Source organism: Ovis canadensis, chromosome 3, assembly GCF_042477335.2.
Source record: "Ovis canadensis isolate MfBH-ARS-UI-01 breed Bighorn chromosome 3, ARS-UI_OviCan_v2, whole genome shotgun sequence".
Classification (NCBI taxonomy): domain Eukaryota; kingdom Metazoa; phylum Chordata; class Mammalia; order Artiodactyla; family Bovidae; genus Ovis; species Ovis canadensis.
The window spans coordinates 79,769,915-79,794,325 of NC_091247.1; the positions used below are offsets into that span (position 1 = coordinate 79,769,915).

Genomic DNA, 24,411 nt, shown 5'->3' on the forward strand with positions numbered 1-24,411 from the left:
GACATTTCAGTTAATTTCTAAGTTTTTGATATTATGATATTATAAACAGTGCTACAATAAAGACACATTTTCCCCCCAATATATAATTTTTTTCTTCTTAGGTCAAATACCCAGAAATGGAAAATCTGTTCAAAAGTCAAGTACATCTCACATTCTGATATATCAAACTGCCCCTCCAAAAACTGTATCAAGCTACAACTCTAATAAGGGTGTTTATTTCCTCAAAACCTTGACAGGACAGAGATTTTAATTTTTGCTTATTTGTTGAACTTTTAGGTTATCTCAGTACAGATCAAAACCACAATGAAATAGCACTTCACCCCCTTCTAGGATGGCTATATTGAAAAAGTCAGACAATAACAAATGTCGGTGAGGTTGTGGGGAAATGATGTAAAATGGTTCAGCCATTTTGGAAAACAGCCTAGCAGTTTATCAAAAAGTGAAATGTAGAGTTTCTATATAACCCAGCAATTCCACTCCTAGGTATATATCCAGGAGAAAAGAAAAAAATGTCCACACAAGAATTTGTACACAAAAGTTCACAGCAGCATTATTCATAACAGCTAAAAAGCGGAAACGACCCAAATGTCTATCAACTAATGAATGGCTAAATAAAACGTGGTATATCCATGTAATAGACAACTTTCTGGCAATATAAGGAAATAAAGTGCTGATTCATGTTACAACATGGATAGAACATGAACATTATCATGCTAAGAGAAAGAAGCCAGACACAAAGGACTACATATTCTATTTTTCCATTTATGTTAGATGTCCGGAATAAATGAGGGGTGATTGCTAATGAGTACGAGATTTCTTTTAGATGTGATGAAGGGGAAAGTTGGTGATGTGATCCATTTGATGTATGTAACCAGCTTTTTGTCATCTGTGAAGTAGCTAGTTTAGAATTATTTTATGAATTTGTAAAGATTGTATTTTTGGGCTAGAGTAGGGCTTTGGAGCTGCACCTGGGTTTTCTCTAGTTGCAGTGAGCAGGGGCTGCTCTTCGTTGCAGTGTGTGGGCTTCTCACTGTGATGACTTCTCTTGTCATGGAGTCCGGGCTCCAGGCAAGTGAGGGCTTCAGTAGCTGCATCGCTTGGGCTCAGCAGTTGTGGCTGGTAGGCTCTGGATCGCGGGCTCAGCAGCTGTGGCGCATGGGCTTAGTTGCTCTGTGGCATGTGGGGTCTTCCCAGAGCAGGGATCATAACCATGTCCCCTGCATCGGGAGGCAGATTCTTAACCACTCGACCACCAGGGAAGCCCTAGAATTACTTTAAATGTCAAGTTTTGTGGTTAATTTAGAAAGAAACATATCCATTATTAACCTAAAGCCTGAACAAATTCTAAAATTAACTGTCTGTAGATATTAAGAGACATGAGCCTTTAGCCAAACATGGGTCCTTCTAGATTACTTCCATTCTAGAGCTTTTTGCTTTCCCATCAGTTCAGTTCAGTCGCTCAGTCGTGTCCGACTCTTTGCAACCCCATGAATCACAGCACGCCAGGCCTCCCTGTCCATCACCAACTCCCGGAGTTCACGTGTTAGAAACAAGTCCTGGGACTCTGACACACAGTAGCCAACGGGCAACACTGCTGACTCCTCTTCTGACTCTAACAGCTTGTACTTGCCCCATGATGACAACACACCTAGCTCTTGGAGCAGAGACGTGGCTCTTCTGTGATCTGCTGATGTCTGGAAAGCAAGCAGCAGCTCTCTTTACCTTCCCCCAACTAAGTGATCATGTCTGTCATGCAGGAGTCACAATCAAGGCCTCTCTCAAACCTGAGACTCAAATGGAGAGGCCAGCACATCCTTAGCTAGACCATTGACTCTTCTGGAAGAAGAAACCCGCCAGTGGATGTTACTAAAATGAAAAGCTGCTCCTGCTGGAATGGGTAGGTAAACCTCTTGGACTGTTTTCAGTGTTTATGCTCTGTCTGCTTTTACTTAAGCATTTCTGCTTTGTCTTGAACTCAGAGTGGAAATCTGTAAGAAGATACAGAATGCTCTATAAATATTTATTGGGCATCTACTATATTTCAGGCCCTGTGGATCAGCAGGGAGTGATACAGCATGGTCACTGGAGATTCAGTCTCATTAGGGAAGAAAACTATTAGACAAACAATAACACAAATAATATGCCTAATCATAAATGTAATAAATACTGTGTAGGAAAAACAGAGAGTGCTTCTGAGAACCAGTCACAGGGGACTTAAGCTGGTTGGAGGGGAGGCTGGGAGGAGTCCATCAGGGGACACTTGTTTGTAGAAATAGTAAGCAGGCTGAGACCCAGAGGATGAACAGACAAGAAAAGGAGGAAGAGGGGCCCAGAGCTGGAGGCAATGGTCCACAGAAAGGAGCACCATGAAATAGAGCTTTGAAGAGAAGAGTTTGATGTTCCAGGAATGGAAACAGGGTCCAAGAAGCTGGAGATTAAGTGAGAAAGGAAGAGGCAGGACAAGATGAGACTGAAGGGGGTGCTCAGGGGCCAGATTTCATAGGCTCAAAGGCCATGTTAAGAATTTTAATTGTGGGCTTCCCTGGTGGCTGGCTCAGTGGTGGGGAATCTGCCTGCCAGTGCAGGAGACATGGGCTCAATCCCTGGTCCAGGAAGATGCCGCATGTCATGAAGCAGCTGAGCCTGCATGCTACAACTACTGAGCCTGTGCTCTAGAGTCCGGGAGTTGCAACTACGGGAGCGTACGAGCCCTAGAGCCCACAATAAGAGAAGCCACTGCAATGAGAAACCTGCGTATTGCAACTAGAGAGTAGCCCCCGCTTGCTGTAACTAGAGAAAAGTCCTGTGCAGCAACAAAGATCCAGCACAGTCAAGAGAATGAATAAATAAATGTTTAAAAGCTCCTTTAAAAAAGAATTTTAAATTGCACCTTAAAGTAAATGATACATTTAAGCGGCAACGTGGTATACTCAGATTCACATTTTAGATCATTCTGACTGCTCTGAAGAAAACAGACTGAAACGGGGCAAGAGGAGGTGAGGGTAACTGGGTAGGAGGCTACCACAATTACCTAGGTCAGTGCTGATGGTAGTTTGGGTAATGGTTAGTGGAGATGAAGAAAAGTGGAAAGATTTCAGCTATATTGAGAAGGTATACTAACAAACTGATTATTAGTTAATTAGATGAAGGGGGTGGTAGGAGAGGGAAGTGTCAAGTGTGACTTAAGTTTATGGCATGAAGAAGTGAGCTCATGATGTATACCAGACACGTACAGGATTTTCCTTCAGTTTTATATGAGCTCCTCCTCAGGCTGCATTCATTGTACAAAAACACAGCTGGGGGTCTGGGGTCTGATTCTGGGTCTACCACTAACAATCTATGTGGTACTGGGAAATTATGTAGCATTTCTGAGCATTAGTATGCTCATTCATAAAATACTAGGCTTGGGTAATATTATGCGAGAGAGGGGGATTCAAGCTATAAAAAGCTACAATAAAGAACTTTATCTCACGCTCTGGAGTTATACCGGATTCAGCTTGAATACTGGCTCCTACTGGCTGTGTGACCTTGGGCAAGTACCTAAACTTTTTAACTCTCATTCATTCAACAATCCTTGGCAGTCAGGCTTCCCCGATGCCTCAGCAGGTAAAGAATCCACCGGCAATACAGGAGATACGGAAGACGTGGGTTTGATGCCTGGGTCAAGAAGATATGCTGGAGGAGGAAATGGCACCCCACTCCAGTATTCTTGCCTGAAAACCCCATTGACAGAGGAGCCTGGAGGGTTACAGCCTAAAGGGTTGCAAAGAGTCAGACACAACTGAGCGACTAAGCAAGGCCAATTCTAGGAGGTGGAGAGATAGCAGTGATTAAAACAAAGTCCTTGACCAAATAGCTTTAATACAGGCAATAAACAAAGTAGTTCTAGATAGTAATAAATGTTGTGAACAAAAACAAAATATTAATGAAATAGAAAATAACAATAGGGGTTGGGGTGTTGCCACTTTAGACAGCATTGTTGGGTAATGCCTCAGTTTTCTCATTTGTGAAGTACAAGCAAAACCAGTTCCTCTTCATACCATTGTTGTGAGAATAAGTGAGATAATACCTGTAAGGCACTTAGAACAGTGCCTGGGAGATAAGAATTTTTAAAATAATGTTAGCTATCGTTGTTGCTGCTCTTGCCTTCGTTATTATTTTGACTTTTGTCTATCCAGGCAATTTTATCAATCTTGATTATGTTTATGATACTTTCAGGGAGATTATTATTCCTAATGGACAGCCCACAAAATCAAACCAAAACTGAACTCTGGAAATATCTGTCCCAGCTAAGGGAACTTTGAAAATCAATCGTAAGTAAGAATACCATATATATAGAGAATATCATATATATATATATATACACACCCCATATATATATATATATAAAGAGACAGAGAGAGAGAGAGAGAGAGAGAGAGAGAGAGCGCGCGAGAGAGAGCGAGAGACAATGCTTGTTCTATACTTGTTCTTCTGCTCTGGCCCATTAACAGACTTGCTCTGAACAGTAATTATGAAGCACAGCCTGCCTGTGTGTATGGAGTCGGATCACGGAGAATACGAGTACATCTCGGTGAAATGGAATGTCCAGTGTAGCCCTGAACAGTGAGTGGGTGGAAGCTTGCTCTGTGATGTTCTAATGTTTGTTGAAGGCTGACTGCTGGCCAGGCACAAGGTAGATGAGAAAATTGAGGCACTGAGAGGTTAAGAAATCTTCCCCCAAATTAGGCAGATATTTTGTCATTGAGTTGGAATTTGAATCCAGGTAATCTGATTCTAATGGAGAAGGCAATGGCATCCCACTCCAGTACTCTTGCCTGGAAAATCCCATGGATGGAGGAGCCTGGAAGGCTGCAGTCCATGGGGTCGCTGAGGGTCGGACACGACTAAGCAACTTCACTCTCACTTTTCCCTTTCATGTACTGGAGAAGGAAATGGCAACCCACTCCAGTGTTCTTGCCTAGAGAATCCCAGGGACAGTGGAGCCTGGTGGGCTGCCGTCTATGGGGTTGCACAGAGTTGGACACGACTGAAGCGACTTAGCAGCAGCAGCAGCAGCAGCAGTCTGATTCTAAAGCTGTTAGTCTTAACCTCTGTGCTATACTGCCTTCCACTAGATTGCAAAATCAAGGGCCAAATGAATTTTTTTGCAGTTTTCTTCTGTTCCAGGGAAGCCAACTGATATAGATAATGAGCATGTGGAAGTGAAGGGACACAAAGAATTGCCCAGGTATTTCAACAATATATTCTTCTAGGACTACAAACTGGGTTGGTTTATGGGTGTGATTTTATGAGCAATGCATTACATTTTAAAACTTAAATTTTAATTCAGATACCTATTAATTTGATGATTATGAAATAAGGGAAAGCTGAAAGGAGCCCCAGCTCCAGCATGAATCTGAAGCAGGAAGAGGAAAAGAGTCTTTGGTGCTCATTCCCCAGACCTCAGCCTTCAGTCTGATGGTCAGTTTTAGAGCTGCTGCTGCTGCTAAGTCACTTCAGTCGTGTCCGACTCTGTGTGGATGCTGCGAAATCAACTAAGTGACAGATGAGAAATGGAGACAGGACCAGGAAGACGCTGAAGCACCACTGAGAAAAAGGAACACACTGCAGCTGCAGCCACAGCCACGGTTCCAGTGGTTCAGACAGTAAGGAACTTGGAAGACAGCTCTGAGGCTTATTAGCTTTGCGACCTTAGCAAGTCACTTAAGCTCTTCTTGCATCATCTCCTTATCTGGTAGTAATAATACCATCTACACTGTAAGTAGAGATGAGAGTGTAATAGGGAAGAATAAATCTGACTCCAAATTGGATCTGTTTCTTTTACTTTAATCTTTGTATTTTATTGCTTTTGCTACAAGTTAAAAATGTTGCCCATAGCCTGAAATAAACAGCATAACCTATCTTCAAGGCTCTGATTTTTTAAAATATAACTCTTTCCCATTCATATAGAAATAAAAAATTGCAGAGGAAAACATTTGTCCTGTTGGAGGTTTCAGTTCAGTTCAGTTGCTCAGTCGTGTCTGACTCTTTGCGACCCCATGAATTACAGCACGCCAGGCCTCCCTGTCTATCACCATCTCCCGGAATTCACTCAGACTCACGTCCATCGATTCCGTGATGCCATCCAGCCATCTCATCCTAGGTCGTCCCCTTCTCCTCCTGCCCCCAATCTCTCCCAGCATCAGAGTCTTTTCCAATGAGTCAACTCTTCGCATGAAGTGTCCAAAGTACTGGAGCTTCAGCTTTAGCATCATTCCTTCCAAAGAAATCCCAGGGCTGATCTCCTTCAGAATGGACTGGTTGGATCTCCTTGCAGTCCAAGGAACCCTCAAGAGTCTTCTCCAACACCACAGTTCAAACGCATCAATTCTTCGGTGCTCAGCCTTCTTCACAGTCCAACTCTCACATCCATACATGACCACAGGAAAAACCATAGCCTTGACTAGACAGACCTTAGTCGGTAAAGTAATGTCTCTGCTTTTGAATATACTGTCTAGGTTGGTCATAACTTTTCTTCCAAGGCAGGAACATGATGACCTAACCTACCTGGACAGCTGCAAGAACAAAGGATTTAGACACCAAGAAGCTTGCAACAACCAACCACACCTCCTCCCCTTTTAGTATAAAGGAAGACAGAACTCTAAGTCAAGTAAGATGGTTCTTTGGAATCCTAGTTCACCATCTTCTCTGGCTGCGTGTTAGCTTTCTAAATAAAGTTGCAATTCCTTCCCCCAACAACTTGTCTCTCAATTTATTGGCCTGTTGTGTGACCAGCAGTAGGAGCTTGGATTTTGGTAACATGAAGATTGAATAATACTATAAGAGTACCAAGTAAGTGCAATTAGTGTTTGTTGATGCTGTTGTTAATATCACTTTTTGAATACTTTCTACCAGGCAAACACTGAGCTGTGTATTTTATATGTATTATCTCATTTAATACTTAAACCAACCTTATAAGATATACACCGTCATTATGGCCAGCTAAGGGGCACATCAAGGTACACCAAAGCACAGAAAGTTTAAATGGCATAGTAAGGACTTGAGCCCACCTACTTAGTTTCTAAAGTCCACTCTTTTAATCACTACACTAATTGCCTCAACCCTGGTGACTGGCTCAGCAATCAAAAGAACCAGTTTCTAGTTCTCATGGCTCAGTTAACAACTAATTTTGGGACTTTGGACAAATCACATTTGGGCTCTTTGTTGTTCAGACGCTTAGTCGTGTCTGGCTCTTTGAGACTCCATAGACTGTAGCATGCCAGGCTTCCCTGTCCTTCACCAACTCCTGGAGCTTGCTCACACTCATGTCCATTTAGTCAGCGATGCCATCCAACCATCTCATCCTTTTTCATCCCCTTCTCCTCCTGCCTTCAATCTTTCCCAGCATCAGGGTCTTTTCTAATGAGTCAGCTCTTCACATCAGTTGGCCAAAGTATTGGCGCTTCAGCATCAGTCCTTTCAATGAATATTCAGGGCTCTAGTTTCAAGAATGAATTGGAAGGGTCTGGGACTTTCTTAGTGGTCCAGTTAAGAGTCCACCTTCCAATGCAAGGGACACAGGTTAGATCCCTGGTCAGGGAACTAAGATCTCACGTGCTGTGGTGCAACTAAGCCCACGCACCGTAACTAGAAAGCCCCTGTGCTGCAACTCAAGAAGCCTGTGCACTGCAATGAAGACCCAGTGCAGTCAAAACATAAAATAATTTTTTTAAAAAAAGAACAAATTGGAAGGGTCATATTGATTTTGAGGACTCTTCCATCTTCAAATCCAATAGCTATAGATCATGACATTTGTGCATCTCCAAACAAAAGCTATAAAGTTGTCAATGAGCTTTAGTTTACAACATTTTAGGTTGAAGTTGGGCTGGTTAAAATGTTTTATTTGTACTATAATCCAAGAAAGGATTCAAAGGATTTTAGAAAGCATTCAAAATCATCTTAGAGATCAAGTCTTCACCACACGTCCACTTTTACTGAATTAGACCTGCGTTTGTTAATTAAATCTCACAGCTTCAGAAAAGAACTACTCTACATCTATATATTCTAGTTGTGACAGCTTTTTATTTACTTAACCCAGCATATAAATAACAGGCAACTTTCTCAAGTCCAATTGTTCCTTTTCCAGTACTGAGCATTGTTCTCAGATATATGCTGTGTTTTCCCCTCAAACATATTTCCTCTTCCTCAGAATAACTATCTTTGGGGCAGAAAAAACGCTCCTGAGGTCTCAAAGCACAGGTAGCAGAACACCTCCCAGTAGGAGCTCTCTATGTGAGTAAATGCTACATCTCCATTGGTCAGAGAGGATGTCAGAAAGTGAGAACAGTCATTTCTGGAAAGGTAGACCCAGAAAATCAGACCAGAGAGCTCCTATCATCAGGGAAACACCCCCTGAGCTCTCCTTGAAAGAGTACATCCTTCTCACAGACCCCCCCCCCCGCAAACCCCCCCCCAAAAAAAGAGCGAAAACTTTCACTGCCAGTTTTACTCCAAATAACATCCTTCCCCAAGATGCTCAGGGTCCTCAGGGTGGAATCACCCTTTTAAAAATAGGAATGTGTTGTGTCTTGGACCATCATAAGAGCCATAATGTGTCAAATAGAGTGGAGCGAAGAGGAAAGTATTAGAAATAATTTTTAGTGTTCCTTATCTTAGGTATCTAACCACTTCAGCCACACAGACACCCCCTTGTTATGTGGCACGCTAAAGGTGAGTAAGTAGGGTGTGCTCCTTCCTGAGATACCTATGATCTGTGAATCTCATTTCTATAGTAGCTTCCTGCTTTTTTGGGTCCAGCTTTATCTCACTTCTCGGTAAACACTGTGACTGAATTCCAAACAAATTGAAAGCCTTGTGTTCCATGTGGAGTGCATGCTCTGTGCATTTATAAAAGTGCCCCCTGGAGGGAAAATGGTATTTAGGAGATGTGTGCCACAGATGCCAAAGCCACAACGTACATTTATTAAATGGCCCTGGCATTAGGCTAGTTAGGCAACATAACTTGTTTATTTAGCAGTGTTGTTTGGAAGACACACATCCCAGCATTTCAAAACAGCCTCCGTTCCAAATTCCCCCTCTTAGGAAGGAGAATGAAGAGGACTATGTCCCCTTCTTATAGCAGGAATTGCCTTTAGCAAGTTCCAAAAGGTTAACACACCATTCAGCAAATTGACTTGATAAATAAGGCAACAGTGTTGTTGAGGTACAGCCTAAATTCACTTTAAATAAACCCCTCTCTGCTATTCTATCTGCAAGTAAATGTATAATGTTCAGGTAACTGAAAAAAACAAAACCAAATGAAATAGTATGAGAGTTGGCTGGGGATCTCAGCTGTGCAAAATGGCCAAGGCCCTGTCCTTCCTGTCTCCCTGCTCATCATTATTCATTGATATGAAGGAAACATGATGGTCTGCTCTCCAGAAATTTCTGCTGGTGCATGAGCTCAGGCGGCTCACTGCAACTAATGTGGAAATGGAGTGCGAAGCACGTCCTGGCTGTAAACACTGGGGTCTTGCTCTGTCGGGGCCATCTACAAATGGCTTCAACCAACCTGTATGATTGTCTTTAACACCTTTTTGTATTTTTTTTTTTAAGAAATGAATTTGATTTCATTTTTCTTCCCCAGTTTTCAAATAGTCATTAAAAATTAAACAACACCAGGAGAAGCCTTTTGTGATTATAGCCTTCATTCTCCTGCAACAAACTGGATCTATAAATTTCCGTACCATTGTAGATGTAAATTACAAAATTTATATTCAACTATATTAAAACATCTATTCCAAAAATGATTACCAGTTGTGAAAAGCAGACAGGCTTATCACTTGCTGTCAGTTGTTCATGTCTAGTTAAGCAATAATGTGCTAAAACTGCTCTTTTGTTTTGTGTAAGAATTTTGGCAATAGAAGAAATGAACACTCGGTTAATAAAAACTCAGGCTGCTTTTTGCTTTGATGGAGGAAGCAGCTGCCTGTTTTCATTTGCTGCAGAGCAGCAAAACCCATCAATATAATAAGCAGCTTAGATGCATCCATCCACAGCATCTGTAAGGATATAGGGCTATTCGCTCAAAACCAATCCCTGGTTTAATTTTAACAAAGATGTGTCTGACATATTTGAAAATGCATTCTAATAGGTCTTGAAACATGAACAATTTCTCTTTTTTTAAAACACTTTTTACAGATTTGAAATGGTAGTATATATAGCTGAATGATAGCAGTGATAAAAACCAGTCTAAACTGTGAGGCCATCCTAAAACAAGGGCTGTGATGAGAGTAAGCCAAGAGGCAGTTATTTGGTTCCCTTCAAGGTGGAAGTAATTCACTTAAATGTGATTTTATTCAATTATCCATTCAAACAAATATTTACTGAATCCTTACTACTTACTGTCTTGGGCTAGATACTGAGATCACACTTCCTACTCTCAACAAGTTCACTCTTCAGGGGAAAAGATGGAACACAAAAATATAAGCAAAACAATGCAGTTAGCACAGGGATTCACATTAGCATTTTTTCTATTACCTTGTTATTTTTCAAACATTCAAATGGACCTAGAACATGGCAGAAACTAAACATACAAATTAAAAATCAAATACTGTCTCCATTATACAGTCACACATTTTGTTAGACACACCTTTAAAAAAAGACAATCTGATGTAAAAAAAAATGAATTATGTTTCCACACATGTCAAACGGTTTACTAGCATAGCTAAGAATTATCACACTTGGAAGTGAAAGTTTTAGGATTTTAAATTTTGTTTGGACAGCCTCTAATTTCACAGTAACCATTAAACACTTTCACGTGATACACCACATGGTAAGCCTAATAGAAAACACAAGCTTGAAAGCAACTTACAGTGTGATACAGTATGCTTTGGCTTGTAAACAATGCAAAGAGATGATTTTATTTTATTTTAGTTTACTGCTCAGTGGCATTCCCCAAAGTCAGATAATCCTAAATCCTCCTCTTTCTCTGATTCAGTATCAGACAGGAGAGCCTCTCAGCATGGTCAACCAGGGACCTGTCTAAATGGCCCACATGAACGCAGGGTGAGCCATCAGCTTCTCAGGATATCAAATTTAAATGAGCACTCATCTGGAGAAACACTGAGAAAATGCTCCCATAAAAGTAGAGCTAAGGGCTTTCTTATTCAGACATGCTCCCTGTAAAACACACATACCTGGGTTTTAAAAATAAACTTTTTATTTTGGAATAACTGTAGATTTACAGAAAAGACTGGTACAGGGAGTTGCTGGATACCCTTCACCCAGTTCTTCTCATTGTCAACATCTTACATTGGTCAAAGCCAAGAAACCGACACTGGCACATTAATATTAACTAAATTTACTGGTTTGTTTTTAATGGAATGGTTACTATTCAAGATGAGCATTGATGAAGGTATCGGTCAGAAGGTCACAAACGAAACCAAAAGAACAATACTTGCAACTTACTTATTTTTCCTCCCTTAATTCTCTTCCTTCCTCTTAAGTGACTGTAAAGAAATTCACATCAGCTTTAACAGCTAAAACAGGACATAAAATGTATATACCCCAGGGTTTAAAATAATATCTGACCCCATCAAGAGAACTGTGTTGCCAAGTGAAGCCTTGGCTCCCCATTCTATTGTTAAATGGGCAGAGTATTATTTTCTAGGTCATTATTCACATAGAAATTCTGATTGCCCCTATTCAATTAATACTTTCATATCACAGTGTGATATGGACCTTATAACCAATCTGTGGCAGCATGAGTTAAGAACCATAAAGAAGTCAGAGGTCATTATTTTTTCACCCATTCAGAGTGTTTATAAAGCGTTCACTGTGTACCCTTTCCACTCTATGCTTGCTTTCTCCTTCCCTTGGCTCCGCTGCTTAATGGCTGGGCACAATGCTTCCAGAAAACCATGGGTTATGTACTAGTTAACGGACTTTCCAGGTGGCGCAGTGGTAAAGAATCTGCCTGCCAGTACAGGTGATGCAAGAGACGCAGGTTCAATCCCTGGGTCAGGATGATCCCCTGGAGGAGGAAATGCCAACCCGTTCAGTATTCTTGCCTGCGAAATCCCATGGACAGAGGAGTGTGGTGGGCTCCATGCAATCCATGGATCGCAAAGAGTCAGACATGACTGAGCGTGTGCACACACACACACACACGTCTCTTCAGCAGTTTGTTGGCAAGACACCTTTGAGGAGATTCTTTCTGCTACAGTTGCTGGTTCCCATGGACTGAACTGCATTTACCCCAAATTCATATGTTGAAACCCTAACCTCCAAGGCAATTATATTTGGAGGTAGAGCCCACAAGGAGGTAATTATAAGGTCCTAAGGGTGGGTGTCCTGATATGATAAGATTAACCCCTTTATGAGCAGAGACTCCAAAGGATGCTCTCCCAGTCCTGCCCCGTGCTCACACAATGATGAGGTCTTGTGAGGATATGGCAAAATGGTGACCACCACAAGAGAAGCCTCAATGGAAACTGCATTGGCATTCTGATCTCAGACTTCCAGCCTACAGAACTGTGAGAAGCCACCCAGTCTTTGGCATTTTGTTAGGGCAGTACAAGCTGACCAAAACAGTAGTCAACCCTTGGTGCCTGATGCTGGGGCGAATACTCCCTCTCAAGCCCCAAAACATTCTGAGCTGAAGAAACTCCTTCCCTGCATTGTAGATAGGGCCCACAGGGCAGAGAGAGCAGTCGTAGCCCTGGTGCCGATGCTCACGTTGTCCATTACTTTTTTCCCTCCCTTCCCTTCGGTTTCCCCTTTATTGTTCAGTCTTTCTGTCGTGTCCACCTCTTTGTGACTGTTTAGCCAGCTCATCTTACCTCCTCCTCTTTGATTCCTCATCTCATCTTACTTTGATATCCTCATCTCATCTTATTTCCTCCTCTTCTGTAGTTTTAGCTCCCCTTTTCCATTTAAAAGAATTCAAGGGACTTCCCTGGTGGTCCAGTGGCTAAGATTACATGCTCCTAATGCAGGGGGCCCGGGTTCCATCCCCAGTCAGGGAACTAGATCCCACATGCCTCACCTAAGAAATTGTCTGCCACAGCTAAAGAGCCTGCATGTCGCAATTAAAGAACTCGCATGCCTCAACAAAGATTGAAGATCCAGCAAGCCAAAACTAAGATCTGGTACAGCCATATAAATAGATACATAAATTTTTTTTAAAAAAATAAAGTATACTTCTATTATGCATTTATTTAAAAATTCATAATTCTTTTAATTTTTGAAAGCAAACATTAATCCTTCTCTGATGAAGAAATTTTGCTGATACTACCTTCAAGCTTTCATGAAAATACTTTGATCTGTTTCTTTATGTTGTCTTTGAACATGAACTCCTTGAGGACAGGCTGCTCACTGTTTCTCTATTCTCTGTGACATGGTTACACGATTTATGTGAAGGCATGGTGGATTCACGCAGAACAGTAGCAAAATGTTCTAAACCTGGAACTCACAGCAATGAAAAATAAACCCCTCTTCTTTTACAAGATCTGTGTGTTGAGCATCTGTGTATATACATCTGTGTATATGATGTATCTACTCAGGACCAGATTCTACCTGGTAATGCAGTCACAGGTCATTTCCAGTGTGGATAAGTTTCTAATTGTGCTCAATCCACTCTCGCTGGCTTTCTTATCTATATCCACAATCTGCAGAGCTGGCAGGACAATTATCACCAGAAGACAGAATAGATGCCCTGGGGAGTAAGACTGTCTAGGGCCTGAAAGGTGCATGCTTACACATTTTCAGGCCAGTAACAAAGAATCCACATTCAATAGGCCATCTTTCTCTAAATCAATCCTTTCGTTTCGTTCAGCAGAGCACGTGTCATGGGTGCTCATATCTGGGGCTTATCTGTGGCTATCTACAAACATGCAGGTCTCTAATCACAGCAGCCTGGAACGAGTCCCAGAATGGGTCCTTTAAGTGACTTTAGATACAGAAAATGATTCTCTGTGTTGCCTTTTTTTTGGCGCGGGGGGGGGGGGGGGGGAGGCTTCACTTTACTATGATAAAATTTATAACCTTAACCCATATAGTACAGTGTTTTCTCTGAGAATCACAACTCCTTGAGCAGGGCCTTCAAAATATACTATTCAAACCAAACTGTTGCTCTGTACTTGATACCACGGTTATCTTTCTGTTGAGAAAAATACAGAAATTCTAGAGCTGTTATTTTGTTACAGGCCCTTTCACACCAGGACACAGGAGTGTTCTTAAGTTGAGATCAAAGTGCACAGGCTAAGTTGTTGAGAGCAGAGAAGTCATCATGGTCTCTGTATGGACTCATGCTGGACTTCTCAGGACGGAAAAGAAATTTCCTTCTCTCTCCAGCAGCAAAGAGTTCATGTTATCATGAACCCCATCATGCTTCTGTTGGTCCTACCCTCAACAAATGATTGAAAAAAATGGCTTCAAACCCAGAAAGCTATATTGAGGCTGGACTATCTTTTTCATCGGTTTATGCTGCCCAGTAGCATTAAAAAGATTTTGGCTAAATAAATACTATAGTAAAAGTCAAAATTCATACCACAATTGATACGAAAAACAATGTTTTGGAAGAAGATGAAATAGTGTTTAAATATGATGAAAATAATTGCTTACTACTTTTCATGGATGCTTCAGTGAAATCTCAATTTATGAAGTAAGGCCTACAGAATTAAGGGGCTTGCTTATCTAGTTACTGACTGAGCCTCAGTTGGAACTACAATTCCTAATACCTCACTGTGCTTCTCTTCTCAGAGTAAGAGACTTGAACAACAGTGTAGGAAAGACATGATTTGAACCTGCATTTTGAGAAAAGATTTTCATCTTCCAGGTGGAAATCAATGCTTGAAGAAATGAATCCCACTCATTTCAATTTGCACACATTCAGAGACACTTCACATTCAGTAAAAGTTTCTCTTTCTCAATCAGCAGTTTTATGGAAACACTCACTGTCTTCAAACCACAACTGGTGGAATAGGCTGTAGACACATTCAGTCGCAGCTCATCTCATATCAGAACCTCTGAACTGAGACCAGGAAGCAACGTACAGTCTTTGGAAACCCATAAGCCCTTTCCCTGGAATTACAACAATTATGTGCCTTGCTTTATAAACTTGAGCTTCTATTTGTTTTCAGGAAATTTATCAACTAATTGGTCACTATTCTTACTTATTTAAATGTCTACATGTAATTCATCTTGCAATTAATCTGTTTATGGCAGATTCCAACCATTCTTTTGATTACCGGCATTCTAATCATAATAAAAGTGTCTTTTATTTTGCTGTGTCCAGGGAAGGGAAATCATGTAATGTATACAATTTCTACACACAACACAGCATTGAGAAATGTAATTTTCTTGTGTATTCTCTTCTAAGAATATTTTCAATGTTTCTGGATTGTCTCTGCACTCAGGGACAGGATTGAAATCTCCACTTTGGTATTTATCTGAGGCTGTGATAGCTCAGTCGTCGGCCGCCAAATGCCAAGATAGGAGGAATCTCATCATCCAGAGCCCAGCTGCATGATGGGCGGTTAATAGATATATCAAACCTTAGGATATATGCTAAGCTGAAGAGATGATTGGTTGGTTGATACACTGATTGATTAGCATAGGGAGAATGGGTTTCTTCTTGACAACCTAAGATTATGCTTCAGCTAAGCTCAAATTGCTTACACCTCTTCTATTGGGTTTAAAATTACAGTCCTGTCATCTAAAATCTCTCTTCAATGAAATTTTTACCATATATAAAAATTAAAGGGAAAAAGAAAGTAGGAGCACTGGGTAAGAGTAAATGGAGTAGATACATTTCATTCTACTGTTGTTGATTCCACTAGGAAAAGTTGATATGTAAATCCTCTTGAAAAATGTTACACACATTTCATAAATGATTACTGAATATTATACAATAACTCAGGAGAAAAAGTTCAGTATCTTAAAAGTCAGTGAATACTCTATTTTCAAATATACAAAAGTCAGATTTCCTCTACAGAAATATGAGAATTCAAGTAAAACACTCTATTCATCAGGTTTACTTTCTGGGGCGCATAGATGCCACCCTTAAGACTTTTCATATTTTAACTGCTGGCATGCCTTTCAGGAGGAAGGGTGAAAAAGGGCAGATTTATGGAGACTGTGGATTAGCTTTGTTTTTGAAGCAGCTTAACACAAGTAGGAACTTCTTTAATGAGCACTAATGATCCTAAAGATAGTCACATGGACATCTTAAAATATTTGAATATTGCGGCTGTTTCCCATGCATGTGGAATCAGGTATGCTTAAAATGAAACAATTAGATGAATGAAGAATACACAGCTTAGTTCCATCAAAGTCTAAATTGACATTTAAGCGGTATTGAAAAAGCATCAAGACTTTGAAAAAAAGGCCCACGTTTAGATCTTTGATATTCTTAGCTAACAATAAATTCATGAACCATAAGCTTGGTTTATGATGTCCTGTTTAAAGATTCACTCTCACTGTACTTTGAATTGGAGGAGACTGGCTAAAGAAAGGGCCTTGTTTTCTCTCCCTCCTCCCCATCCCCTCTGCCTCCAAAAAAAAAAAACAAAACTGGTAAGCTTTAATTCAGCACTTTGAAGAACACCCCCTCCCCTCCCTGAGCAAATAAGGATTTGGTTGCCGAATCACAGTGGATAAGTGGTTCATTGAGAATGTTAAAATCTGCATTAATAAATAGGACTGGGCTTCTCGGATTTTCCCCTTCCTATCAGCTATGAGCGGTAGGGGATCAGCTGCGACTAAAATCCCCAGCTGAACAACCCACATACAACTCAGTGAGCAGACTTAAAACAAGGCCATTTATTGGTGACTGTTATGCAAACAAAGCGTCCAAGTCTTAGAAACAGATGTCAACTGAAGCATATGCTTACTGTAAACTGGAATTTGATTCTCTTTATAAAAATAGACATAAATGGGCCTTCAGAAAGTAGACTGCCTCTTGTTGTCTACCACTGCCTAACTTGATTCAGCCTCAAGCTTTTAAAGAGATGAATAGACTGATATGTGAGGGCAAAAGAATAAAACTTAAAAAAAAATTAAATTGGAAATAAATGATAACATGTTGGAGCAGTTCCCAGAAGCAATTTTACAGATTTTTCTCTAAAAACACAAGACAGGAAGTTAAAAGCTTAGTGCAGGTCACCCATGGCATGTCGAGTTATCATTTCCTACCACTTAGGGTGGAAGAGCAACTGCACATTCGGGTGGCAAGTTTAGAAGCGCATACTTTTTATCCTACTCTCTCTTTCTTTTTCTCTCCCTTACCTCTTCTCACATCTTGATGTCTTTTAAATGTCACTTATTTTACATGAGGCAGTTGGTGGAGACATGAGTCAACAGCAATCAGAACCATTATCCCCTGCAGCGAGTCCTGGTCTTAATGCATTGTGACACCTTTGCTGGCCAGCCACCGATTTACCTTTCTGCTTCTTAGGGAATTAAGTGGCATCATGTGAAAATGGTTGTGATGTGACCAGCATGGGCATAACTGGTATTAAATTTACCTCTCAGCCTAAGTGAATTTTCCTCACATGTGACTAATCAAAATGAAAGCCTGCGGACCCAGGCTGAGCTGGCCAGCACTTCCCCACCCCTGGGACCGGGCTATTTTGTTTTATCTCTTTGTACAAGCTGGCAGAAGTTTAAAGTGAAGGGGATAATCCAGTGCTGGTGTCTTTATGAAATAACATCCTTACGTGAAGAGGCTTTTAACTGTCTGTCGCTGTCCTCTCAAAAAAAGAGTGTGACAATCTCATTTTGCTGAGCACCCTCCCATGAAAAGAGAAAATAATAGCCGTGGCCGCCATGGCTAGTACTGACCTTACATGATCCATTATCCACTAAACACTTTAAAAGTCAGTTTTACATACACTGCAGGGGGAAATGAGGGAACTATCACAATCATTTTCACTTTAGTGAATTTGCCATCCATTTGAAGCCAGTCAGTTGATATCCCAACACAACCAGCCCATCTCACAGTATAACACAAAAGAAAACACAATTGATTAAAAGATGCCAAGCACAGACACCCTGGCACCCTACTATTTAAGACACTTCCTAGGAGCAATGGCAGTGGCGGAATGGCTTTGCATGAACTTTCCTCAAACTTACACATAAGAAAAAGAACAATCGAAAACGAAATCCTTCAAATTTTTCAAAGTGCTTGACATTCCTACAAAAATGTTTTACTAACCACTTAGCAGAGATCAGTAGGTGCCAAAGGAAGTGAAGGCAGAGCAATTATCATCCTGCACAGTCAGCCTGATGCTTATTCGCAGACAAGAGTGGCTTGCCTTCCGCCATAAACCAACTGTGTGTGTTGCTGATAATAGAGCCGAGGTATTGCTAAACTGGTACTGAAATAGCACACCTCGTTTACTTCCAGCAACGTATTTGTGGAAGGCAATGAAGGCTGGAATATTTTCTCATCACTACAAGAATACTCAACTCATTGTTAACAATAAAATTAGTTTCTGACAGGGTGCATGCTATGCATTTACTTTCCCTTAAACAGGAACTTCCGTGCCTAGAGTAAAACACTAATGGCATTGCTTTCCCCTTGTGGAGAATGCATTGCTTCATTAATAAACCATCTAGAAGCCTGACTGGTAATCAGACTGTTGGCCACTTTACAGTCCTTTACTCTGAAGTTCAAAGTCTTGTTTTCTTCATTTTGGCAATACATTTATTCTTGAACCCTCTGCAGCAAGTACATGGAGTGGAAAAAAAGTGAGGGGGAGAGATGGTTGAGTATGGCACAATATAATATAAAATAGAGTCACTGCCAAATCTTGAGCCACATTTATGAAATTTAATTTTACTATGTTAAGGGGCTAGGTGAGGGGAAAAAGAGAATAGCCAAACAAATGCGATTGCAATACCCTAAAAGAATTTATTTACCCACTCACCCCCAAAACATTTGAGTTTGAAGTTTGGAGTTTATAATTTCATTCTGAACTGCATGACCCAACTCTAATAAATCACTTTCGAGACAATCCTAATGGTTCATTCAAAAGAGTCTGAGGAACCCAATTCACAATGGAATGGAAAGAAGATTCTGTTAAGGGTCTACTGGGACCAAATCAGCATAAACCCCAGTCAGCCACTGGATTCCTATAGCTTTTTAATTCATTGTGGAGACTGGAGAACAAGGATTCTCAGGCAAAATGAGAGAAAAACAGGACTGAGGGCAAGACAGTTAATTATGGGTAGATAAGAGTGAGTAGCAGAGTGCGGATTTTCATAGAACATGAACACAGAATACTAGAGAATGTCATTCTTAGATCTCATGAAGGGAAAGGCTGAGAAGAGATGGGAAGGGAGGCTATCAGAACAAAAACTCAGAAGACAACATACCAGCATTCATATTTACTCACAAGAGAAAAAAGTAAAACACAAAACATCAGGAAGTAGCAAGTGAACTGCTAAATTACCCATTCGGTAGAATTGTCTGCTTTTGCTAAGCAAAAGAAAAACAAGAACTCCCAAGCAATTGGTCTTTAGAATTTGATTACATACTTCAGGAATGAGACAAAAGTAATGCTCCAACCCAAGTGTTTGGATAGATCAACCATCTTGCTGCTGCTGCTAAGTCACTTCAGTCATGTTCGACTCTGTGCGACCCCATAGACGGCAGCCCACCAGGCTCCTCTCGTCCCTGGGATTCTCCAGGCAAGAACACTGGAGTGGGTTGCCATTTCCTTCTCCAATGCATGAAAGTGAAAAGTGAAAGTGAAGTTGCTCAGTCGTGTCCGACTCTCTGCGACCCTATGGACTGCAGCCTACCAGGCTCCTCTGTCCATGGGATTTTCCAGGCAAGAGTACTGGAGTGGGGTGCCATTGCCTTCTCCGAGATTGACCATCTTAGACATGCTCAAACCATTAGCTTGAAACTGGAGTGTGGTACCAAGAGCAGTCATGCTCTTTATTGCTGAGGGAGCACCACCGTCAAGGAATGCTTGGTTGAGTTTGGAGAATTATATACATGGCTATGCCGGCATGTCTAGTACAAGATGGGGAACTAATGCCATCCCCATCTTCACTACCTCCTTTCTTACCATGCCAAAACATGAAAGGAAGGCATCAATCTGAAGTACATGGAAACATGCCTAGTTACTAAAATCTTTCTCCAAACCACTCATAAAGATTATTTGGAGGTTTTATTGTTACAGCTAGTGGGTTTTTGGGGACCCAGTAACCCAGCTAGGTAAGAAACAGAGTTCAGGATCCATACATGGAATTTCTATCTTCAGTGCAGCTGGACATGGCCTGGCTACTCTGGACAGCTCCCTGGAGGGCAGATTGCTGATGAGGAAGTTGGGATTTAATTTGCCTACATCCCCTTACTTCACAAACTGAAGACAGTATTCTGCCCAGGTGTCCCTTCTGCTGAAAATGCACAAATTCACCTTTTTTCTTGTCATATTGTACTTTGGCATTTGGGTGGGGTAGGGGGAATATTTCCTCACTCCACTTATCCCAGTTAAAACTTGGTGTACTCAAAGTTATCCATTAAGTTCATGCCACTTCTCCATTGATCCCTCCAACTGCTCTTAATCATGGAAATCTCACTTTACTGACTTCAAAGCAGTCTTTTCAAAAATTAGACTAGGCTCAATAGATTTTGCAGCTTTCAGTTGTTTTGTATAAGACAGTTTTGATGAAGGAGTTTAATACATGGAAATTCTTTCCAAGATTTTTTAGGAATTCTAAATGTGAAATAATGGGGCTTCCCTTGTGGCTCAGCTGGTAAAGAATCCACCCTTAATGGGGAGACCTGGGTTTGATTCCTCGGTTGGGAAGATCCCCTGGAGAAGGGAAAGGCTACTCACTCCAGTATCCTGGCTTAGAGAATTCCACGGACTGTATAGTCCATGGGGTTGCAAAGAGTGGGACACGACCGAGTGACTTTCACTCACTAAATGTCATATCAAGTCTCAAACACAAATATGAAGTGTCAACCCTGAACACAATCACTGTTCTCTGGTATATAGAATCAAGGCATTGTAAAATGAGAGATAATGCTAAAATAAAGTGGTTTGTTTCCTGCAAGTAACTAAATACTGAAAGAAAACTCTTTATGGGGGAAGAAGGCTAGTGAACTAGAAGTAGGAAGACAGAATTTAAAAAGAGAAGAAAGAATTACTATTTAGTGTCTACTAAATGTTGGGTTCTGTGCTGGGCAATAATAAATATTATCACATTTCTTAATCAAAATACCTTCCACATTGGGCTTTTTTGTACAGATGAGGAAATTGAGGCTATGTGAGATCAGGTGACTAGTTCAATACCTTCCTTCTTCTTCAAGCCAGGAAGTAGATGAGCTGAGGTTGGAACCCAACCTAAGCTCTTAGATCTACCTTGTTATAGAACCTCTTTTACAAGGACAGCAAAGCTGAAATGGGTATGGATAGGGTTAGGAAAGCACAACTGACAGGACTTTATGACACTGAATTTGGAAAATTCAAGGATGGGAAAGGGGGCTCAAGCATGACTCAGAGGTTCAAGTCCAGGTGGTTGGAGAATCTGTCACCATTAACACCAATAGGGATGTCAGAATCGCAAGCCTATTTTGAGGATCAAATGATGATGGGTTTGTTTTTTACACAGTGAGTCAAAGACATCAGAGGGATATTCTGGTGGATCTAGTGGAGATAGGGAAGTGGATTCAGTATCAAGGTTAAGTGTTGAATATACATTTGAGACCAAAAGGAGATTTATAACTTAAGATGTGCGATAATATCAGCAAAGAGGAGAGAGAGGGGAGATAAAACTGAAAGAATTTAGAAGAAGGCTTCCATAGGGAAAAGCTATGTGGACTGAGTTTTACTTGTCTGAGCCACAGTTTCACCATTTATAAAATGGGGATGATCAATGGATAAGTGATATATATGTACAGTGGAATATTACTCAAAGGTAAGTTGTGCCTTACCCACGATGGGAGAGAGGAAGTGGCCGAGACGGATGGTTGGGTTTTTTTTTTTTTTTCCCCCTTGTGGGGAAGAAATCATTACATGCCAAGAATGAGAGGCTATTAGCAGGGTAGAGAAACAACAAAGCTGTATAATCAACTCTTAATTATCAGCATTTTGGTTTATCAGCTTCCAATCTTGCTTTCAAGCAAGTTAGCACTTACTCAGCTTAATTACTTGCTTTGTTAGCATTTCAAACTCAACGTAATATAACTTTGTATGCGGCCTGCAGCCCAGCGGGGTAGCATTCTGACACCTGAACACTTAACCACTTCCGTTGTTCTCGGGAAGGATTTACTGTAGGGCACTTGGGTTGAGGTTGGGGGCTTCACAGCAGTCTGAGAGACAAGTAGTTAAGCTTTCCAGGTGTTACTGACTGTGTTTTCATTGTGTGGAGGCGTTACTTTGTTCACAGCGATTTCTCAGATCAGATATATCTATTTCTTCAATCATCTATTCAACTAACACTGATTAAACCCCAGCTACATGCCAGAGACTGTGCTCTAGGTTTTGGATGCTAGATGGGCCCTGCAGGCACTGATGGCCTGATGGTGAGAACAAATGTAAACAGACCCCTATCATACAAAGGGAACTGTACCATATCAAAATACAAATACAAATAACCAAGAATAAATCATAGTAGGTTGCATTACCATCTTGGATTATCAACCTTCCCTTCCATCTTAAGTAGCTTATATAATAATGAATTGACTATATTCTAGTCCTCTCATATATAGCACAGTAGAGAAATGAAGTATCCCGATATCCAATAGAAATGTCAAATTTAGTGAACCCAGTCACAGTGATTTCATGTAGACTTCTCTTATGGGGAAAATTCAGTTAAGTTCTCTTTTTTTTTTTTTTTTTTAAGTTAACGTTTAAGGTTTTGGTGAATAAAAAATAACAAACATGATTCAAACTTTTCTTCATTCCTTATGAAGCGGGTTTGCTGTGAAGATCGACGATTATGCTGGGCCGTAGGAAGTACAGTAACGAGCTCCTGGGTGCTGGAGGCACCTGAGCTCTGGATTGTCCCACTCTGTGACCCTGGTGCCCTGAGGGGTGGGTGTCCTAAAAGGTTGCTCAGCTGTGCTGGTCTGTTTGCCCCCACCTCTCTCATTCTTTGCCGCGGCTGTTCTCGTTTTCTGAGGTTAGTATTTAAACCGTTGCTTCTCTTTCCTGGCTGTCCTCCAGTCTCCTCCGTACTCCTTTTTTTTTTCTTCCCCCTTTCCTTTGTTCTCATTTTGCCTGGTTTCTTTATCTGGCATCCTCCTGTGTTTCTAGGGTTTGCGGTAAGTGCTTTGGTTTGCAAAGCTACCATCACCAAGTCAGAACCCTTTTTTTTCCTTCCCCTTTTGATTAGCAAACCAATCAATCACACTGGGCTTATGTAATTTTTAGGTCTTTGGTTGTTTTTTTTTTAACCATTCATTGTCCCAAGGCTTCTTTCTTTGCCTATGTGGTGGTGGTGATTTAGTCGCTAAGTCGCATCTGACTCTTGCAACCCCATGGACTGTGTAGCTCACCAGGCTCCTCTGTCCACGGGATCCTCCAGGCAAGCATACTAGAATGGGTTGCCATTTTCTTCTCCAGGGGATCCTCCCAACCCAGGGATCAAACTCCAGTCTCCTACACTGCAGGCAGATTCTCTACCACTGAGCCACCAGGGCAGCCCCTTCTTTGACTATAGCACCAACTTTTTAAAACAAACAAGATCATATATATATATGGAGGTGCTTTGGCTTCTACCAGGAAACACACAATTAATTAGGATTATTATTATTCTTTGTTTCAGCACTATTCTGGTGCCTAAGGTTGCCTTAAGAAAAAATTACTGATACTTGAGGTATTGATTTAAATTACTTATGAAATATCTACTTACAAAACATTGAAGAAGTGAAGTCGCTCAGTCGTGTCCGACTCTGCGACCCCATGGACTGTAGCCTACCAGGCTCCTCTGTCCATGCGATTTTCCAGGCAATAGTACTGCAGTGGATTGCCATTTCCTTCTCCAGGGGATCTTCCTGACCCGGGTCTCCCGCATTGTAGACAGACACTTTACCATCTGAGCCACAAGGGAAGTCCTCATTTACAAAACAGTTACTTTTCAAATAAATAGTTAAAAATAGATAAAATTCAGGTAAGCCCCAAACTGAACAAAACATTGTTAATGTTTAGTCTTTTTAAAAAATGACTCACAAGGCACTTGCAGATTTAATTATGATGCTTCAGAGTTGCAGAATCTCAACACAAAACTATAAATGTGCAGAAGTGTCTGGTATCCAGAGTTCGGTGGACAGTCCGGCAAATAAAACAACTCTGAGTTTCTGAAATTGGGAAACAAGAACACAATGCCCTCTGTGTTCCCAAGCTATATTCTCCAGCTGTGTCATGGTGTTCCCCTTGAATGAATAGACACTCTGCTCACGTCAAA

General features: G+C 41.0%; 1 protein-coding gene across 5 annotated transcripts in view; it reads right to left on the bottom strand.

The window, feature by feature from the left end:
* The window catches only part of CAMKMT (calmodulin-lysine N-methyltransferase), a 415,590-nt gene that overhangs the window by 60,485 nt on the left and 330,694 nt on the right, over nt 1–24,411 (bottom strand). Inside the window, exon 4 of one of the 5 annotated variants that reach the window (XM_069583412.1) lies at nt 23,860–24,042. The exons of the other annotated variants lie outside the window; for them this stretch is intronic. Within the exon in view, the coding sequence (XP_069439513.1) occupies nt 23,860–24,042 (183 nt within the window). The remainder of the gene's footprint in view (nt 1–23,859; nt 24,043–24,411) is intronic. 5 annotated transcript variants of the gene reach the window in all.